General features: G+C 41.3%; 1 protein-coding gene across 8 annotated transcripts in view; it reads left to right on the top strand.

Annotated features, from left to right (window-relative positions):
* CLIP1 (CAP-Gly domain containing linker protein 1) overlaps nt 1-19,228 on the top strand; it is a 124,316-nt gene that overhangs the window by 22,120 nt on the left and 82,968 nt on the right. For all 8 annotated transcript variants that reach the window (XM_087423351.1, XM_087423348.1, XM_087423350.1 and 5 more), the window contains 2 exons: nt 11,697-11,888; nt 14,475-15,046. In XM_087423351.1, coding sequence (XP_087279477.1) covers nt 11,804-11,888; nt 14,475-15,046 — 657 coding nt within the window. In that variant the 5' untranslated portion in view covers nt 11,697-11,803. The remainder of the gene's footprint in view (nt 1-11,696; nt 11,889-14,474; nt 15,047-19,228) is intronic.

Below are 19,228 nucleotides of genomic sequence, written 5' to 3'. Positions count from 1 at the left end.
CCGGGCGCGCACCAACGTGCCGCTTCTCTGGCCATGCTGAGGCCGCGTCCCACATACAGCAACTGGAGGGATGTGCAGCTATGACATACAACTATCTACTGGGGCTTTGGGGGAAAAAATAAATAAATAAAATCTTAAAAAAAAAAAAAAACCAGATCTTAAGTTCTTTCATCTAGGGAGGTATTGTTCATTTATTACAGTGATACAGCTGTATAATTTTTGGAACTCTTAGAATTACCCTATGTGCCTTGGATACATTTTTGCTATTTCAGTAGTTGTACATCATGATATTTTTGAGGTTTTTTTGATTCAAATTTTGGAAACAGCCAGTAGTATTTTAGAGCCAAGTCTAATGAAGAGCATTGAGAGATTGAGATCGTCAGTACAATCTTGGGTCACCAATGAAGTGCAATTTATGAACTGCCTCTGAAGTCATTTCTAAAAGAGGAGTTAAAAAATAGTTGGACCGGGGCCAGCCCCGTGGCGTGGTGGTTAAGTGCGACGCTCTGCTGCTGGTGGCCCGGGTTCGGATCCCAGGCGCGCACCGATGCACCGCTTGTCAGGCCATGCTGTGGTGGCGTCCCACATAAAGTGGAGGAAGATTGGCCCGGATGTTAGCACAGGGCCAGCCTTCCTCAGCAAAAAGAGGAGGATTGGCTTGGATGTTAGCTCAGGGCTGATCTTCCTCACAACAACAACAAAAAATTTCGACCAAAGCAGTATTATTTAAATAAACTTACACCTCAGGTGGTGATCACTTTGAGGGATGCTGTTCATTTGGCAAGTACATCATCCCTGGATGGAGGAGGTTCTAGAACAGTGCTGTCCAATAGAACTTTCTGTGATGGTTGAAATTGTTTTACATGTTGCACTTTGGCTGTTGAGCGCTTGAAATGTGGCTGGTGTGACTGAAGAACTGAATTTTTAATTTTATTTCATTTTAAAAGAATTTAAGTTTAAACAGTGCGTGTGGCTTAGTGGCTACCTTATTGGACAGTGTAGATCTAGAATATTTAGCTTTCAGCCTAACTTACAGACTGGGGTGAGCAGTTTATGATAAGAGACCAAAAGTTATTAAGACAGAGTAGGTTGTGGAATATCTGGTCCCCCTCCCCTCCTGCTGTGTTCAGAGTAGGAGAAAAGTCTGGAATTTGTCGTTTGTGTTCAGTGGTATCTAATCTTTAGAGCTCTCCAAATTTATCCTTGCTAAGGTGTTATCCGAAGGGTTTTAAATGAGAACCTTCCTTTGTATTTACAGTTTAATCATCAACTTTTGATGCTCATGGCTCTTCTTCCCTGAAATTTAAGGCCTGCCCTGCAGCCCCCATGGGTACTGTTACCTGTACCCATGGTTGGAAGGAGTGAAGACTTGGATGCCATAAGAAAAAAGGCTGCCAACCCTTGGTTTAAATCTTTGCTTGATAATGGTGGTTAGGTTAAGATAATGGAAATGAACAAAGAAAATAAATATGGGTGTAAGGAAAAACTCTAGACATCTTTCATTTTGTAGCCATAAAATTTTGAAGTACAGCAGCCTGGGTTTGGTTCCTAGGCATGGACCTACATCACTGTTTGTCAGTGGCCATGCTGTGTTGGCAGCTCACATATAAAAAGAGGAAGATTGGCAGCAGATGTTAGCTCAGGGTGAATCTTCCTCAGCAAAAAAAAAAAAAAAAAAAGAATTTTGAAGTAAAAGAAGCTCTTCATTTGAAGTGTAAGACAAGTAAAAACTGATCACAGCAAATTTCTTAGATTGAGCTCTAAGGTTCTTTAAAGTCTCCTTTCAATCTACTTTTCTTTCTTTTTTTTTTTTTTAAATAAAATTATTTTATTTTATTTTTTGTGAGGAAGACCAGCCCTGAGGTAACATCCGTGCTAATCCTCCTCTTTTTGCTGAGGAAGACCGGCTCTGAGCTAACATCTATTGCCAATCCTCCTCCTTTTTTTTTCCCCAAAGCCCCAGTAGATAGTTGTATGTCATAGCTGCACACCCTTCTAGTTGCTGTATGTCGGACGCGGCCTCAGCGTGGCCGGGGAAGCGGTGTGTCGGTGCGCGCCCGGGATCCGAACCCGGGCCGCCAGCAGCGGAGCGCGTGCACTTAACCGCTAAGCTGGGGGGCCAGCCCTCAATCTACTTTTCTAACTTGATATCTTACAAGAATCTTCTGATGTTAGCCAAATTGAGCTTCTCATTGTCTTCTTCACATGCTTGATACCTTTCCCTCTTCATCTCCTCTGAAATCTTTTCTCTCTGCCTTTTTAGAAATCCTGACTGCCAATATCTGCACAACGCTGTTACTTTTCGCTGAGCCCCGACTCGAATCCTGCCTTCCCCTCGAAGCCTTTTCTTTCTGCCCGAGTCCACTCCATCCTCCCATCTTCCCAAACACTTCCGGGTATTTCTCATAAGTTGTGTCGTATTCTCAGTTCATATATGTGGGTCTTCCCTCCCCAACTACATTATAAATTCCTCGAGCTTAGGTCTGTGTCGTATGTTTTTCTGTCACCTGTAGCAAGCACCAAGTATATAACTTTTTAAAATACTAGATACACCCCAACTGGTTTGTAGAGTCATTTAAACAATTGAGACTGTTTTTCTCTTCATTTTATTTCGTGCGCATTGTTTATAAAGTACTGTGGGGAATAAAACGATAACTGAAAGACAGTTTCTCCCCTCCTCGCATTTATAGTCTGATGGGATCTATAGACTACACACACAGCACAGTGTGCGAGGTGCCAGGAAAGAGGTACAGACTCAATCGCGTGGGAAATTGAGGGATGGACACATTTTCATTGGTGAGGATTGGAGAAGGTTTTGTGGGACGGATGAATGGATGCCTGAATTTGCCCTTGAGTAAGGTTTCAGCAGGTGAAGATAATGAGACTTGGAAAGGGCATTCAAGGCCGAGTGAACAACCTGAAACAAAAGCATAGAGGGGTGAAAGTGCCAAGGCTTCTGTAGTGGTAGTTGGGAAATTGGTCTTGTGGATGATTCACGTGCATGTAATTGAGAAAATGAACCCAGGTAACTTTTCTTATCAGTCATTTAGCAGTGGTTCTCAGACTTCAGCATCAGAATCGCCAGAAGGGCTTAAATACAGATGGCTGGGCCCACCCCTAGATTTTGTTTCAGTAGGTTTGGGGAGGGGCCCTGCTAATTTGCATTTCTAACAAGTTCCCAGGTGATGCTGCTGCTGCTGCACGTTTTGAGAACCCCTGATTAGAGCACCAGTCCATCTGATAACTGCCTCAGAGAAATGCCTGTTTTATGTGTATAAATACCCCAGTGTTAATGCATAATTGTGTTCTTGTTGCCTTATGTACAGACCAATGGTCTTCCCATAGATTGTAAATTCAGGCTTTTTATATCACTCAACCCCTAGCACGATGCTGTAACAATGGTAATACAGTAGTAAATACTGTGCTTGCTAAAACTTGGCATCTAGACCTATAAATATCTGAACTAGAGGTACATGCTTCTAGAAGCCCTTATGAAATGGGGGTTTTATTTTTTTTATTTTTATTTTTTTGTGAGGAAGATCAGCCCTGAGCTAACATCCATTGCCAAGTCTCCTTTTTTTTTTTTTTTTTTTGCTGAGGAAGACTGGCCCTGGGCTAACATCCGTGCTCATCTTCCTCTACTTTATATGGGACGCCGCCCCAGCATGGCTTGACAAGAAGTGCGTCGGTGTGCGTCTGGGATCCGGGCCTGCGAACCTGGGCCACCGAAGCGGAGTGCATGCACTTAACCGCTTGCGCCACCGGGCCAGCTCCTGAAATGGGGGTTTTTAAACCTTTGTGACTCAAAATATAAAGAAAAATTAATATAGTAGCAGTTCTCAAACTTTTTTCCTCAGGACCCCTTTACAGTCTTAAAAATTATTGAGGTCTCCAAAGAGCTTTTGTTTATGTAGGTTTTATCTATTGATATTTACCATACTAGAAAATATTTATTAATTCATCAGAAATTATAATAAACCCATTACATGTTACATACATTTTTAATGAAGAATAACTATTTTCTAAAATAAAAAATTTAATGAGAAGATGGCATTGTTTTACATTTTTGCAAATCTGTAATATCTGGCTTTAGTAGAAGACAGGTGCTTCTGCATTTAATCTGGAGTGATACGTTGTTTTGGTTGAAGTACGTGAATAAAATTGGCCTCACATAGAAGCATAGAAAAGGAAAGGAAAAAAGTATTTTAAGGGCATTTTCAGATAATTATGGATTTTCTTCTTTGATACTACTTCAAAGACTTGATAGGTTGTTGTTTCTTAAAGGTGGAATCTGAAACTATATGAATAAACTTTTATCGTTACATAAAAATCCATTGTTCTAATTTGTGCTTTGAATGAATCCTTTACCCATGAATGATTTTGTAACATTAAGCATCGTTGGTTGGAAAATATTGATTCACTGAGTTAATATCTTCCAAATATTGGCACATTTCATTATACAATATCAAAAAATTACATTTGTTAATATCAGTGATCTCATCAGAATAGTCTTTAGTATTGAGAAGCTGTCAAACTCACTGTGGAGGATGTGATTTCCAAATTTCTGATTTTCTCTGGAAAGCTTAGATTTTATCATTGTCAGCAAATAGTTGTTTCCTTGAAGCGACAGGCTTACATAGTTCATTTTCAGGAAAAGGTCTGCTGGATACCCAAGTCTAAGGAACCATAGTTAGTCATTTTTTCAAGTAAAAAGTGGTGTTCCATGAACAAAATGGATAGTTGAGCCTGCTCCTCAGTTGCACATGTGCTTTTCTTTGAGACAGTCCTGGTACAGTGGTGTATAGAAGTGCTTCACGTGTGCGTCTCATTTTGTTGCATGGAGTATTCAACGGGCGTGTATTCACGGGTTGAAGTTTAATAAAATTATTCGTTTTTCTGCTTCATCATATTATATGAAAGTGGCTTTTTTTTTTTTTCCTGCAAGTACTGGTGGCAAAAAATACAATGTTCCATTCCCTTGATACAGCACCTACAGTTTTTACCTACTGTTGCTTTTGTACCATCAGAGTAAATGTCAACATAGCAGAAAAAGGCAAATAACATCTTAGTAATATTATGAAAATAGTTTTGACTCCCTGAAAGGGTCTCAGGAGTGCGTGGACCACACTTTGAGAACCGCTGTATTATAGTAACGAAAGTCAGGGTTGGCAGGATGGCGTATCTCTGTGTCAGTCCTATCTTAGAGATCTTACCCTCAGCTTTATAAGCTCAGAAACTCATTTTTTTTTTTTTTACCTATTTACTCAGAGATTAGACTCCTGAATCATACCAACAAATTTAGAGATTTTAGTTTATAAAATATAACTTTGTGTATTTATAATGAAAGAAATGCCAAAAGACACTCTTCCCTTTGGTCACTCTTGGAAACCCAAACCATAATCTGAGCATAGAATTTTGGAGCTTTGTCTCGAATGTCCTTAATGCCGATTTTCATCCAGCTTTGCAAACTTGACTCACCCTTTTTCAATAATAGGAATGTACCTACTCCATAGGCTATATTTCTTTTCCAGAGAACCTTTTTTCAGTGTCAGTAAAATAAATATTTTCTTTTTAACTCCCTTTTTCTAGACTCCTTGGGTTATACTTCTTTTTAGTTTGGCAATACATATCACCTTCATTTTGGTGTGTTTTCATGTTAAAGAATTTTAATTTATACATATGAAATGTGTGGATGTGTGTATATGTATATAAGAATCTGCAGTTTAACAAGATCCCCAGGAGATTTGTATGCAGATAACGAACAATGAAACAAATACCTGTGTACGCCCCACCCGACTTAAGAAATTGAACATTCTGCCCAACTCAAGAAATTGACCCGTACCATTATGTTGGATTTCAGTGTTGTTTTTATAACTGATTATTACAAAACAGCATTATTTCTTGTTAGATTTTAGGTTCATTATGTTTAGGTTGCTTTCTTCGTAAATTCACCTTTTTTTAGTATACACCTCTTAATTACAGTATAGGACAGATAATTTTATACTTAACCATTCATCCTTGTACTGCTGGTTTCATCTGCTAACTGAGCCCAGTTCTTTACTCCTCCTTTCCTTCCCAAACTCTTTAACTCTGCCTTCTGTAATTCAAGTTTGTGATTATCAATCTTCTCTCTATATCACCAACCTCTTCTCTAAGGATTCTCCTTCCCTCCTTGCCTTATCTAGAACTTGGCTGGCCCCTGAAGACACCGTTTCTCCTGCAACCCTCTCAAGGTTCTACCTCAGGGCCAGGAGAGTATGGAATGGACCACGTTGTTTGATGCTTTTTTTTTTTTATAATTTTATTTATTTATTTATTTTTTCCCCCAAAGCCCCAGTAGATAGTTGTATGTCATAACTGCACATCCTTCCAGTCGCTGTACGTGGGACGCGGCCTCAGCATGGCCGGACAAGCGGTGCGTCGGTGCGCGCCCGGGATCCGAACCCCGGGCCGCCAGTAGCAGAGTGCGCGCACTTAACTGCTAAGCCACGGGGCCGGCCCGTGTTTGATGCTTTAAACTACTGCTCAGGCCTTCAAAAATGCCAGCTCCTTTGAAGCTCTACCACCTGGCATCTCTCCTGTGGCTGACACCACTGACCTCAGTCTCTTTCCTTCATTCCTTTTAACTCGGGCTTCCTTCTGGCCATCAACATCTCTTCCTCCACTCCCTTTGTTTGTAGATTCCCACGGTCCTGCCAATGATCCCTTCAGTCAGGCCTCCGAGTTCCATCCTCATAGTCAGAGCCTTCAAGCTTCTCATTCTAACCACCACCTCTTATCCATCGACCCCTTGCTGCTCAAAGGGGAGAGATGTCCTTAAAATGGCAGCATTAATGCCTAACCTGGGAGTGTTAGAAAGCAGAATCTGAGGCCCCATCCCAGACCTATTGAGTCAGAATCTGCAGTTGAACAAGATCCGGGAGATTTGTATGCACTTTTTATTTTTTTTATTTTTTTTATTTTTATTTTTATTTTTATTTTTATTTTTTTTTATTTTTTTTTTTTTTAAAGATTTTATTTATTCATTTTTTCCCCCCAAAGCCCCAGTAGATAGTTGTATGTCGTAGGTTCACATCCTTCTAGTTGCTGTACGCGGGACCCGGCCCCGGGTTGGACAGAGATGTGGTGCCTCGGGGCGCGCCCGGGATCCGAACCCGGGCCGCCAGCATCAGAGCGCGCGCACTTAACCGCTAAGCCACGGAGCCGGCCCTATTTTTATTTTTTTTAAAGATTTTATTTATTTATTTTTTCCCCCCAAAGCCCCAGTAGATAGTTGTATGTCATAGCTGCACATCCTTCTAGTTGCTGTATGTGGGACTCGGCCTCAGGATGGACGGAGAAGTGGTGCCTCGGTGCACGCCCGGGATCCAAACCCGGGCCACCAGCATCAGAGCGCGCGCACTTAACCACCAAGCCACGGGGCCGGCCCTGTATGCACTTTTGAGTATCCAGTGTCCTCACTGTAACAGTCCTTCATCCTGTTGAGACCTCTCATCCTTTGACTTCGTCGCTTTTTCACTATCAGACCTACCCTGTCTTCCCTTCCCTCTTACCCATTTCAGATTCCCTAGCCCATGTAACTACTCCTTTAAAATCACCATCAGCTCCCCCGCTTTTCCCGTCCATTTTAATTTAATTGGCAAAATTTTGATTATGGTTGAACTTTGCTACCCACCTTTCTTGTACCTTGAGCAGAAGCTTTTTATCAGAGAAAAAATGAGAGTGGTTTCACTTTAAATTCATGACCACTAAACCTCACATGTGCTTTGGGCTGCGTGGCATTCCTACTGCGTTTTCTTAAGAAGCTCCTGGTTCTTTGCTCAAAGACAAATATTTTGTGTGTTCAACACTCTCTCAGCCTCCCAGAGGGTTCTCCCCTCCTGTTTCCCCATCGGCCAATAAGAAAACGGACGAGTGTCTTTTACATAGTAGTTTCTTAGGAAATATTTGTTGAATGAATGGATGACCATCTTGTGGGAAGGTTTCTTTCAGAGAGCTACACTATTAGGCAAAGCACTGGGTCCCAAAATTGCCACCGCTTCTTAAACTGAGTGACCTTGGGAAAGACCTCTCAGATCTTCTTTCTCTTTGTCCATGTTTGGGCATGATGATAATCGTTCACCTACCTTCGCAGTTATTTTGAGACTCAAATGAGGCACTTTTCTATTTGTGCTTTGTGAGCTCTTGGTGCTGTACATATGTAGTTCCTTTTAGAAATACTAGTACTAATGTTTTTTTGTTTTGTTTTGTTGTGGTGAGGAAGACTGGCCCTGAGTTAACATCTGTGGCAGTCTTCCTCTATTTTGTATATGGGATGCCGCCACAGCCTGGCTTGATGAGCGGTATGTAGGTCTGGACCCAGGATCTGAACCCGGGAACCTCGGGCTGCCAAAGCGGAGCAAACACACGCAACCACTACACCACTGGGCCGTCCTCTAATGTTTTTAATCGTGGTGTGTGGTCTCTCCCAAGTCTGAATGTTAGATTTAGTGGAAAGAACTTGGTCTGTGGAATCACGTTTGTGTTCACATCTCTGCTTCTTAGCCAGATGACCTTAGGCGGCAGGTCGTTAACAAATGTGTTAATTTCTGATGTGTTCCTTGACTTAAGAACAAATATTAATAGTAGCTAATCCATAGTATTAAAAGGCTCAAGTGGGATAATAATATGCATAAAAATTATTTCTAAATTATAACATTCTGTGTGTTATGGTCCTTACATTTTGAGAGAGTGGGGAAGAAGGGTAGTTTGTCTTATTTTAGGTCCAAAACTCCTGATTCAGTGAGTACAAGCATCAAAAACTCAAATATACTCAGTGAGGCAAGAACATCTTTTTTTCCTTTGCATGTGTTTTGGAATTGATTAGTTTCAACGTGACGTTCACTGACCTTGAAACATGATGCAGAAATGTTGCTTCTTGGTCATTACACTTTGTGGGTAACCATGACCAAGACTTGGATCTTTAGTTTCTCAGTGAATTGATTTTTTAGAGCAAGCCTGCAATGCCATTCATTAATAATGCATGAAGAAGAATCTTAAATTGGAAGATCTAAAAAACTAATGTGTTATTTCTCCTAATTCTTTTATTGAGACAGACTAGACTTTTCTCCTTCATTAATCTTGGTCATAGTTCCCTGCTTTGGCATTCAAGTAACTGAGATGGACCGAGAGCCAGAGGCATGAAGATTAGACAACAGAAGTCATAGATTTTGAGTTTATGACCATTCTTATGTTCCTAATAACCACTTGCCTCTGTTTCTTAGGCTGAGGCTTTTTAGATGGTCAGATTTTTGTGAGCTTATGCTGTTGAGCTGCAAGGTTTGAAACTGGCTGAGGCTTGCCTAGTTGCTTATTGTGGTAGTTTTCAAAATTTCTCTTTAGGGAGGAGTGCTTGACCTGAGCCCAAGAATTCACTGTTTTGCCTGAGTGAAATTTTTTAAGGAATACTTCGTCCTCTGTTCTTGCCACCCTAATAGCTTTTCTAGGACTATCGTGCCTCCTGTGTCTGTTCCCTTCTTACCTACCTGACCCTTGTCACCTTATGATGTTGGACCGGGGTGAAGAGTAGGCAAGACGTTACAAGGCGCCACAGTAATTTCTGCACTTGGCCTATCCCCATCCTCAAAATTTTTGGACATGTAAATAGCCTTTCTCAGCTGAATCTAGAGGGGCTCAGCCAATCCAGTCCCTTCTATCTCTTTAAGGCAGTAACGAGCAAGTGATTTTGCTTGCAATTTACAGGGTATATATGGTGAGGGTCTGACAGTAAAGCAAGTGGTTTCAAAGCTGACTCTGGATCAGAACCACCTGAGCTGGCACACAGACTCCGATATCCACTGCCACCATCATGGCAGTGATAATGATGGTGGTGACAGTAAGGAGTATATTAATAGTCAGGATTGGCAACCACTGTCTTCAAGTAATCAGCAGTTCTTTCTCTGTTAATCAGAATCTTCCGCTAAACCACACAATTTACCTCTGACATTTTTTATTTATTTATTTATTTATTTTCCCCCCAAAGCCCCAGTAGATAGTTGTATGTCATAGCTGCACATCCTTCTAGTTGCTGTATGTGGGACGCGGCCTCAGCATGGTGGGAGAAGCAGTGAGTCGGTGCGCGCCCGGGATCCGAACCTGGGCTGCCAGCAGCGGAGCGCACGCACTTAACCGCTAAGCCACAGGGCCGGCCCTACCTTTGACATTTTTTTAAGCACCTTGTTTAAAAGGTGCTTGGACCCTCTTAAGAAGCATGGGAAGTCTGCAGAGTGAGATTTAATGAGACAGCTGTCTTGGTTTGATTTCCATTCAGTCTTACTATCTTTAAATAGAAAAACTTACATGGCTGTATTCATTTCCTAGGGCTGCTGTGACAAATTATCACGAACTGGGTGGCTTAAAACAACAGAAATTTGTTCTCTCACAGTTCTGGAGGCCAGAGGTCCAAAATCAAGATGCCAATGGGATTGGTTGTTTCTGGAGCTCTGAGAGAGAATCCATCTCATGCTTCTTTCCTAGCTTTTAGTGGCTGCTGGCCTTCCTCGGCTTTAGACACATCACTGCAGCCTCTGCCTCCATCTTGACATGGCCTCTCCTCTGTGTGTTCTCCTCTTCTAATAAGGACACTTGTCACTGGATTTAGGGCCCACCCAGGTAATCCAGGATGATCTCATCTCAAGATCCTTAACTGATTTACATCTGCAAAGATTCTTCTTCCAAATAAGGGCACATTCATAGGTTCCAGGTGGATATATCTTTTGGGGAGGCCACTGATCAACCCACTACAGGGACCATAGCAGGCTCCTCTGTCAGTCCTGGCCATATTGTTTGCTGATGCTTGGCATTGCTCGTAAGAGAGGGTGAGGGAGTGAGGTCTGTGCTTCATCATCCAGGCTCTACTAGCGAAGAAAAATGCAAAATGCGGTCATTTGAGAGAGTCGGTAAATAGCAGCATTTTTCTCTTTGATTGAATTGTTCTGTTTTTAGGTATTATGTCTAGAAATATTTTCCCATATCCTGAAATTCCAAGGTCTTCCTCCTCTCTTAAAAAGAATATGATGAGATACTGTTTTGCCTGAGCCCAAAGGTTATAGATTCATACCTGATCTTGAGTAAATCAGAAGTTTATTGTGTTTCTGTAGACAGAACAAAGATAATTTTCTTGCAGTACTTCTCAGATATGGCTTTTTCTTAGAGAGTTTGAGCCCTTCTCTAGTTTAACATATACATGGTTTTGTATTGAGTCTTGCAGAATTCTGTGGATTTAAAAAAAAATGTTAATATAGGCTTGTGGTCATAAAATTTAAGCAATATAGAAGTGTATGAAGTAAAAACTGAAAACTCCCTTCTCCTCCCATTAAATTAGGTGCACATTTTTCCTGGACCCTCTTCTATGGATTGTGTGGTTTTTAGGCACTGTACAGAGCTGGTATTATTAGATACTGTAAAGGAAACTGAATATATTGCAAGCCTTAGCTACTTGTCTTTAGAATAGTAAATTGCTTTTAAGTCCATTTCGGCAGCATCTTCATGTTTTTAGTATCTAGAGTTTTCTAAGTACCTAGGTTCAATGTGGAGATGGTTTACTATCATATATAAGGAAAAATTGGGACTCTGAAAGCTGGTTTAATAATAACTGTTGTTTCTACTTTCTTTCTCTTGTAGATTCTAAACTCTTTTTTATATTTTTCTCTTTGCAGATTTAACCCAGAGACTGACTTCACCATAGAAGCACCCACAGTTGTATCAATGGTTGGGGAAAGATAGTGGCAACAGGCAAAGGAAATAGCTCTGACATACTGAGACAATGAGTTTGCTGAAACCAAGTGGGCTTAAGGCCCCTACCAAGATCCTTAAGCCCGGGAGCACAGCCTTGAAGACACCTGCTGCTGGTAACACTTTGTGTTTTTTGTTAATAGCAAATAAATTATAATCCTATATGAAGACTTTAAACTGAAAACTTTAAACAGACCATCTTAAAAAAACTTCATAGTCTTGAAAATATTTGGAAAAGTTTTAGTTAAAAGACATAACTTTTTACATTTAGAACTCTTAAGAAGTGTTTACTATTTTTGTGGTTATCTTTTTTTATTAAACTTAGTTGATTTAGTGTAAGATGCTCAAATAATTCTCAAGTTAAATAACTTCAATGTTTGATCCTTACAGTGTTAAGGTATTTCTTTTGTTTTTTTTTCCCCAGGTGTTTTCCTGAACTCATCAGGACCTTTCTCCTTGGGGTTTAGGGATATGTAGAGAACAAAAGACTAGTCTGGCTTAAAAAAATTTATTGACACTAATTGACCCCAAGTTAGCCATTGGCATCAAGGGAGCAGGCAGTACAATGGCTCAAGTCTGGCTCATGAGGGAAACGTTCCCCGTTTTATAGATGAACCCAGGGCCTTCATTATCTTCAGCAACCTATTTGTCTTCCATTCTCCATCTCTTTCCCAACAGTACTTGGTACACACTAGATGTTTTTAAAGAGTAAAGCAGCTTATTAATACTAAAACTTACATGCTTAAAAGGAAATAATTTTCAAAGAATTTGAGGCATTTTTATAAAGATTGATTTTCAGAAATTCATGCTTAGAGCATCCTGTGAAGAAGAATTGTTGATGTACAGTTAGAACAGACTCTAGGGCCGGCCCCGTGGCTTAGCGGTTGAGTGCGTGCTCTCCGCTGCCGGCGGCCTGGGTTCGGATCCCGGGTGCGCACCGAGGCACCGCTCCTCCGGCCATGCTGAGGCCGCGTCCCACATACAGCAACTGGAAGGATGTGCAGCTATGACAGACAACTATGTACTGGGGCTTTGGGGGAAAAATAAATAAATAAAATCTTTAAAAAAAAAAAAAAAAAAAAGAACAGACTCTAAAAAACCAACCCGGGGGCCGGCCCAGTGGTGCAAGCGGTTAAGTGTGCACGCTCCGCTTCGGCAGCCTGGGGTTCGCAGGTTCGGATCCCAGGCATGCACCAATGCATCGCTTGTTAAGCCGTGCTGTGCCAGCGTCCCATATAAAGTAGAAGAAGGTGGGCACGGATGTTAGCCCAGGGCCAATCTTCCTCAAGTAAAAAAGGGGAGGATTGACATTGGATGTTAGCTCAGGGCTAGTCCTCCTCACAAAAAAAAAAAAAAACCCAACTGGGCTGGCCCCTGTCCTTGGCAGTTTATTATCTGTTCTGAGAGTATTTACTCTCTTCTAAAAACGAAACAAAAAACCTCCACATGTGGAAACTCCACAGTCTCCCTTTCTGTTTAGGGTAAAGAGATGTACAGCACCTGCTCTAGGCTGGCCAGACCACTCTGCTTCCCAATCTTTACATGATTGGCTTTGTTGATCAGGCCTCAGGCCAGAGCAGTGTCACCTCCTCCAAGAGGCCTTCCCTGACTGCTCTGCCCAAAGGCACTGTCTCTTCCACGGCACTTAGAACCCCTGAAATTACCTGGTCTGTCTCTTGACTGTCTGTCTCCCCACCTTTAGACTCTGAGCTCTATGAGGGTACAGATTGTGTTGTCCTGCTTTGTCCCCAGCAAAGAACAATGCCTGGGACTAGTCCCTGAGGGGTAGGAGCTCAGAAAACATGTGCAGCATAAATAAATACACTGTCTCATTTACTCCTCATTTAAAAAACCCTCAAGATAGATATTACTTTCCCCTTACAGATGAAGGAATTATACTCAGAGAGGTTGTGTAACATCCTAAGATCACGATATGCCTAGTAAATGGTAGAGTGACTAAGAATGTGGGCTTTCTTTGCCAATTCACACTAAATGTTTAATAATTGCTTGCTGGATGAATGCATTTCCACTGTGAATGTCAGATTTCTGGCAAAATTTAACTCTGTGTTTACCGTAGGGTAGAGATTACACAAAGTTGTCTTGCCTCAAAGAGTTTGACCAGATGCTATCTTTTTTTCCTTGCTGTGATTTCCATCTCTGCTGGCGAAGCAATAGAGTTTATTTGGTAGTCTTGGGATAACGATGGTAGGGACTGCAGCACTGAATCCCCTCCTCCATCAAATCTAATTGTGACTCTGTGGTTGAGTGGTCCTAGTCTCGTCAGCTTTAAATGACCACTCAAATGTGGGAATAGAGCCCATCTCAGTGGATCTGAATGGGTATTTGCTCATGATGTGCAAGGTGGGAGGTGGAGTAAAGAATGAAATCAGACTTATATTATGAACTCTGAGAAAAGGACTAGTTTTTTTCTTGTTTTGACTTCTTCCAATCTTAATTGCAAATAAGGGTTAATCTCACTAGCTCGTGGAGTTTCAACAGCGTTGAAAATGGTAGTGATGGATCAAATACTTTTTGCCTCCTTGCTAAAAAAAAAAAGAGAAGAAAGAAAAACAGAACACCTCTAGATGAGTTTTTGCTACTCCTGTTGTTTTTGGCTTTCTCTATTTTATTTTCCTTTAAGTTAGGTGTTGTCTGCTTAAATATGAAATTGAATCTTTTATGATCCTTTCTTCTGTTTTCAGTTGCAGCTCCAGTAGAAAAAATAATATCCAGTGAAAAAGCATCAAGCACTCCGTCCTCTGAGACACAAGAGGAGTTTGTGGATGACTTTCGAGTTGGGGAGCGAGTTTGGGTGAACGGAAATAAGCCTGGATTTATCCAATTCCTGGGAGAAACTCAGTTTGCACCAGGACAGTGGGCTGGGATTGTTTTAGATGAACCTATAGGCAAGAATGATGGTTCAGTGGCAGGAGTTCGATATTTCCAGTGTGAGCCTTTAAAGGGCATATTCACTCGACCTTCAAAGTTGACGAGGAAGGTGCAGGCAGAAGATGAAGCTAATGGCCTGCAGACGACTCATGCTTCCAGAGCGACTTCGCCTTTGTCCACTTCTGCAGCCAGCATGGTGTCCTCCACCCCAGCCACCCCCTCAAATATTCCCCATAAATCATCCCAGCCAACAGCAAAGGAAGCTGCAGCTACATCTCAGATCAGCAACCTTACAAAAACTGCCAGTGAATCTGTCTCCAACCTTTCAGAGGCTGGCTCAATCAAGAAAGGAGAAAGAGAGCTCAAAATTGGAGACAGAGTACTGGTGAGTCCAGAAACAGAACTAAGGTCATTGTGCTGAACTCTGAGATATAATCACTGATGAGTGGTTGAAATACCTACAGGCTCAGAGTCTGTTCTGGAGGGGTGACCACTCACTTATAGAGCAATTAATGAGTTTTTCTAGTTGTTCAGTCTATGTGTAAGCGTGCAACAAATTGGAACCTGGCTATGTAGTTTGAGCGTAGGTTTGCAGTGATCAACTCTAGTTTTATCTACCAGTTTAGCCAAAATAATATTGAGTTTATAACTTGTAAATGTTAAATAAGGTAACTTTACTTGACAAAACAAGCTCAGAAGTGGACTCTGATGTACTTATAAAAGTTTTTTTTTCTGGTTTTTAACTTTTGCTTTAAGGATAGTGTGTAAGTATATATGAGATCCTGCTTCCTTAAATGTCTTGGAAAACTCAGACATCACAGAATGTAATTTCAGAATTTCTCTGCCTTTTAAATTATCAGGTTTAGATCTAGGAAGAGAAAGGAAATGTATAGTAGTTTTACTACTAAGCAGGAAACACAGTGTATAAGGTCTACATGCTATACATTCTAGAACCCCTGAATTTATGACACAGTGATTGATTTGTTCTTGTTTTGTTTGTTTTAAATGAGATGCAGTGTAACAGTGCTAAAAACAAATGCTGAGTCCCAACTTTGCCTTTGTGACCTCGGCAAGTTATTTAACTTCTTAGTTTCCTCATTTGTAAAAATGAGGTGACTAATAGTACTAACCTCATAGCGTTGTTGTGAGGATTAAGTTAGATAATGCATATATAATTCTTAGCAGTGCGTGGTACATAGCAGACACTCAAGAAATGGTAACTATTTTTCTCACTGATGAAAATTTAAAACTTGACTATTTCACTCTTTCAACACTTTAGACAGTTCAGTTCCAGGCATGAAGTTTGTCGGAAATCTTTAACCCTGTGCTCTTTCAGTTTCCTTGTATCTGTTCAACAGCTGTAAAGTTCCATTGGGCCTGGAGGCTTCCAGTAATGTAACAGGAAAACAGGAATAGCTGTTAGCCGTGAGAGTGTACCATATGTCTCATTTAACGTTTCAACAATGTTACGGGGAAGCCCCCATAGAACTGATAAGGAAAAAGGCTCTAAGAAGTGAAATCACTTGCCCAAGTTTTACAACCTGAAGAGTGGTGTATCTGCAGTTTAAATTTAGGTATTTTTACTCCAGAGCCTGTTGTGTAGAGATGATGACTGATAGTATAATTTTAAATTTGAAGTATTCTGTATGATTTTGTTATCTTACAAATAAGGAAACTTAAGCCCAGAGAAATGAAGTGACTACCTACTGTCAATATAATTAAGTTCATGCAGATTTTCTGTCTCCAGTCCCATAGCATCATGAATCCAGGAGGCCCCACATAGCTGTGGGAGCCCTTTTTTTTTTTTTTAAAGATTTTATTTATTTATTTTTTCCCCCCAAATCCCCAGTAGATAGTTGTATGTTATAGCTGCACATCCTTCTAGTTGCTGTATGTGGGACGCGCCCTCAGCATGGCCGGAGAAGCGGTGCGTTGGTGCGTGCCCGGGATCCGAACCCGGGCCGCCAGCAGCGGAACACACGCACTTAACCACTAAGCCACGGGGCCGGCCCTGTGGGAGCCCTTTAATACCTGTTACTTTCAAGGGGTTTCTTCTAGATTCCTTAGTTTCAAGGTCAGTAGGTTCTCTCTTCCAACTACAATAATCATGAATTTCAAAGTTTGATGCTTCAGAACTTGAGCATTCTTTATTTTTCTTTTTGCTGAGGAAGATTCACCCGGAGCTAACATCTGTGCTCATCTTCCTCTATTTTGTGTGTGGGTTGCTGCCACAGCATGGCCACCGATGAGTGGTGTAGGTCCGCGCCCGGGATCCGAACCCTAGCCACCGAAGTGGAGCATGCCGAACTTAACCACTAGGCCATAGGGCCAGCCCCTTAGAGCATTCTTAAGACAGCATTTCAGTGCTATGCTGCTCAACTTGTATCTTGTTTGTTTAGCTAATGCCCCCTTGCTATACCAATTTTGAATTTGACACAACTGCTCTTCTGTTGCCACAAAGGTTTTTTGATGCTTCCTTTTTTTATTTTAGCTGTATAGATATTGCTGCTGTGAATGCAATTTAAAAATTTTTGTGTGTGTATCTCTTAGTTCATAGGATGTATTCATAGCTAGCGGTGGAATTACTAGGTCAAAGGGTATATTTTTAAGGAGTACGGTACATACTTATCTAGTGAGCTTTGGTTAAATCAGAAACATGTTACCTTAGCACAACACTGCTACACTACACTGCTTTCCTTTGTAGATTAGCTTGCAGATTATACACAATGCCATTCTTTTTTTTTTTTTTCAATTATTTTATTGAGGTCTTATTAGTTTATAACATTGTGTAATTGCAGGTGTACATTATTATATATTAGTTTCTGTATAGACTGCATTGTGCTTGCTGCCAATAGTCTAGTTTTTGTCTGTCACCATACATATGTCTGCCTTTACCCCTTTCACCCAGGCCCACCCCTTTCCCCTCTGGTAACCACTAATCTGTTCTCTTTATCCATATGTTTGTCTTCTACATATGAGTGAAATCATGCGGTGTTTGCCTTTCTCGGGCTGGGTTATTTTGCTTATCATAATACCTTCAAGTTCCATCCATGTTATTGCAAATGGGATGGTTTTGTCTTTTTGAGTAGCTGAGTAGTATTCCCTTGTATATATATACCACATCTTCTTGGTCTGTTCATCAGTTGATGGGCACTTGGATTGCTTCCACACCTCTCGGCTATTGTGAATAATGCCGCAATGAACGTAGGGGTGCGTAAATCTCTTTGAATTGTTGATTTCATGTTCTTTGGATACAGTGCCATTCTAAGTGCTTATCTAGAAATGGCTTCTTTCTTTCCCATTCAAGAAAGCACATGGCGCACTTTCAAAACAAGAAGCTTTTCCTTCCCACCAACCAGTGATAAAAAATTGATTAAAATTTAAAAAATTAAAATTAAAACTAGTCAGATGTGCTGCTTGGCTGCTAAAACAGACAAAATGACAAGGTCAGCATAGTTTAACTCATAACAAAAGGTTTCCCTGAGGATGTCATGACTAAAGTGGACCTGAGAATAGGAATTGGCTAAGCAGAAGGAAGTGGTAGTGGTGAGAGGGAAGTTCTAGCCTTCTAGCTGAGGGAACAGCAAACTCCCTGAGATGGGAGGAGTTGGCACGTCTGAGGAAGAGGCCAGTGTCCTTCCCCAGGCGCTGTGAGCGAGTGGTAGGAGATGAGACTCGTTAACTAGGTGGGATCTACAGAGACTGGTGACATAGGGCCTATTAGGATAGGTCGTGTTAAGGATTTTGATTTTGACCTTGAGAGAAACGAGAGTGATAAGTGATGTGATTAGGTTTATAGTTTGGAAAGCTCTCACTGGCTGCTTTGTAAAGAATGGATTGGAGGTGGTTGAGAATGGATTTGGGGTGACCATTCTTTGAAGAAGTTGGGTATTGAAGGAAAGTAGAGTGGTCAGGCTGGTGCTGGAGGAGTAGTGTATCTAGGGAAGATGTTTTTCTAAAGATGGCAGAGTCCAGAGTATTTATATCCTGATTGAAATGATCTAGACTAGAGGAACAGGTTGAAGATGCAGTAGAGAGAGGGGATCAGTGATGGAATGAGGTTCCTGGGGAGCTGGGAAGAGGAGGCACCCTGGGCACACACAGAGGTTGATTGGCCTTTGATTGAGGGAGGGAGACTTCCTCCGTTTTTATAGGAAGGAAGGAGAATCTGCAGATGCATGTTGGTTTGTGGAGGTTTAATGGCATATTTCGAGGAAAATTTTTTTTATATAATTGTATTTATTTATTTTTTTCCCCCAAAGCCCCAGTAGATAGTTGTATGTCATAGCTGCACATCCTTCTAGTTGCTGTATGTGGGATGCGGCCTCAGCATGGCCGGAGAAGCGGTGCGTCAGTGCGCGCCCGGGGTTCCGAACCCGGGCCGCCAGCAGCGGAGCGCGCGCACTTCACTGCTAAGCCATGGGGCCGGCCCAGGAAAATTTTAATTACATGTTAAAAACTAGCTACTTGAAACAGAATTTAATTTGAATCTATGAGAGTCTTAAGTCTTATGAGTATTATTAGAAGTGATAAAATTATTTACTGCTTTTGGTTAGTATTTCTAGGA

Source organism: Ceratotherium simum, chromosome 35 (assembly GCF_057802395.1).
Source record: "Ceratotherium simum simum isolate JZ-2026a chromosome 35, ASM5780239v1, whole genome shotgun sequence".
Taxonomy (NCBI): domain Eukaryota; kingdom Metazoa; phylum Chordata; class Mammalia; order Perissodactyla; family Rhinocerotidae; genus Ceratotherium; species Ceratotherium simum.
This window is presented reverse-complemented; position numbering and strand designations above follow the sequence as displayed.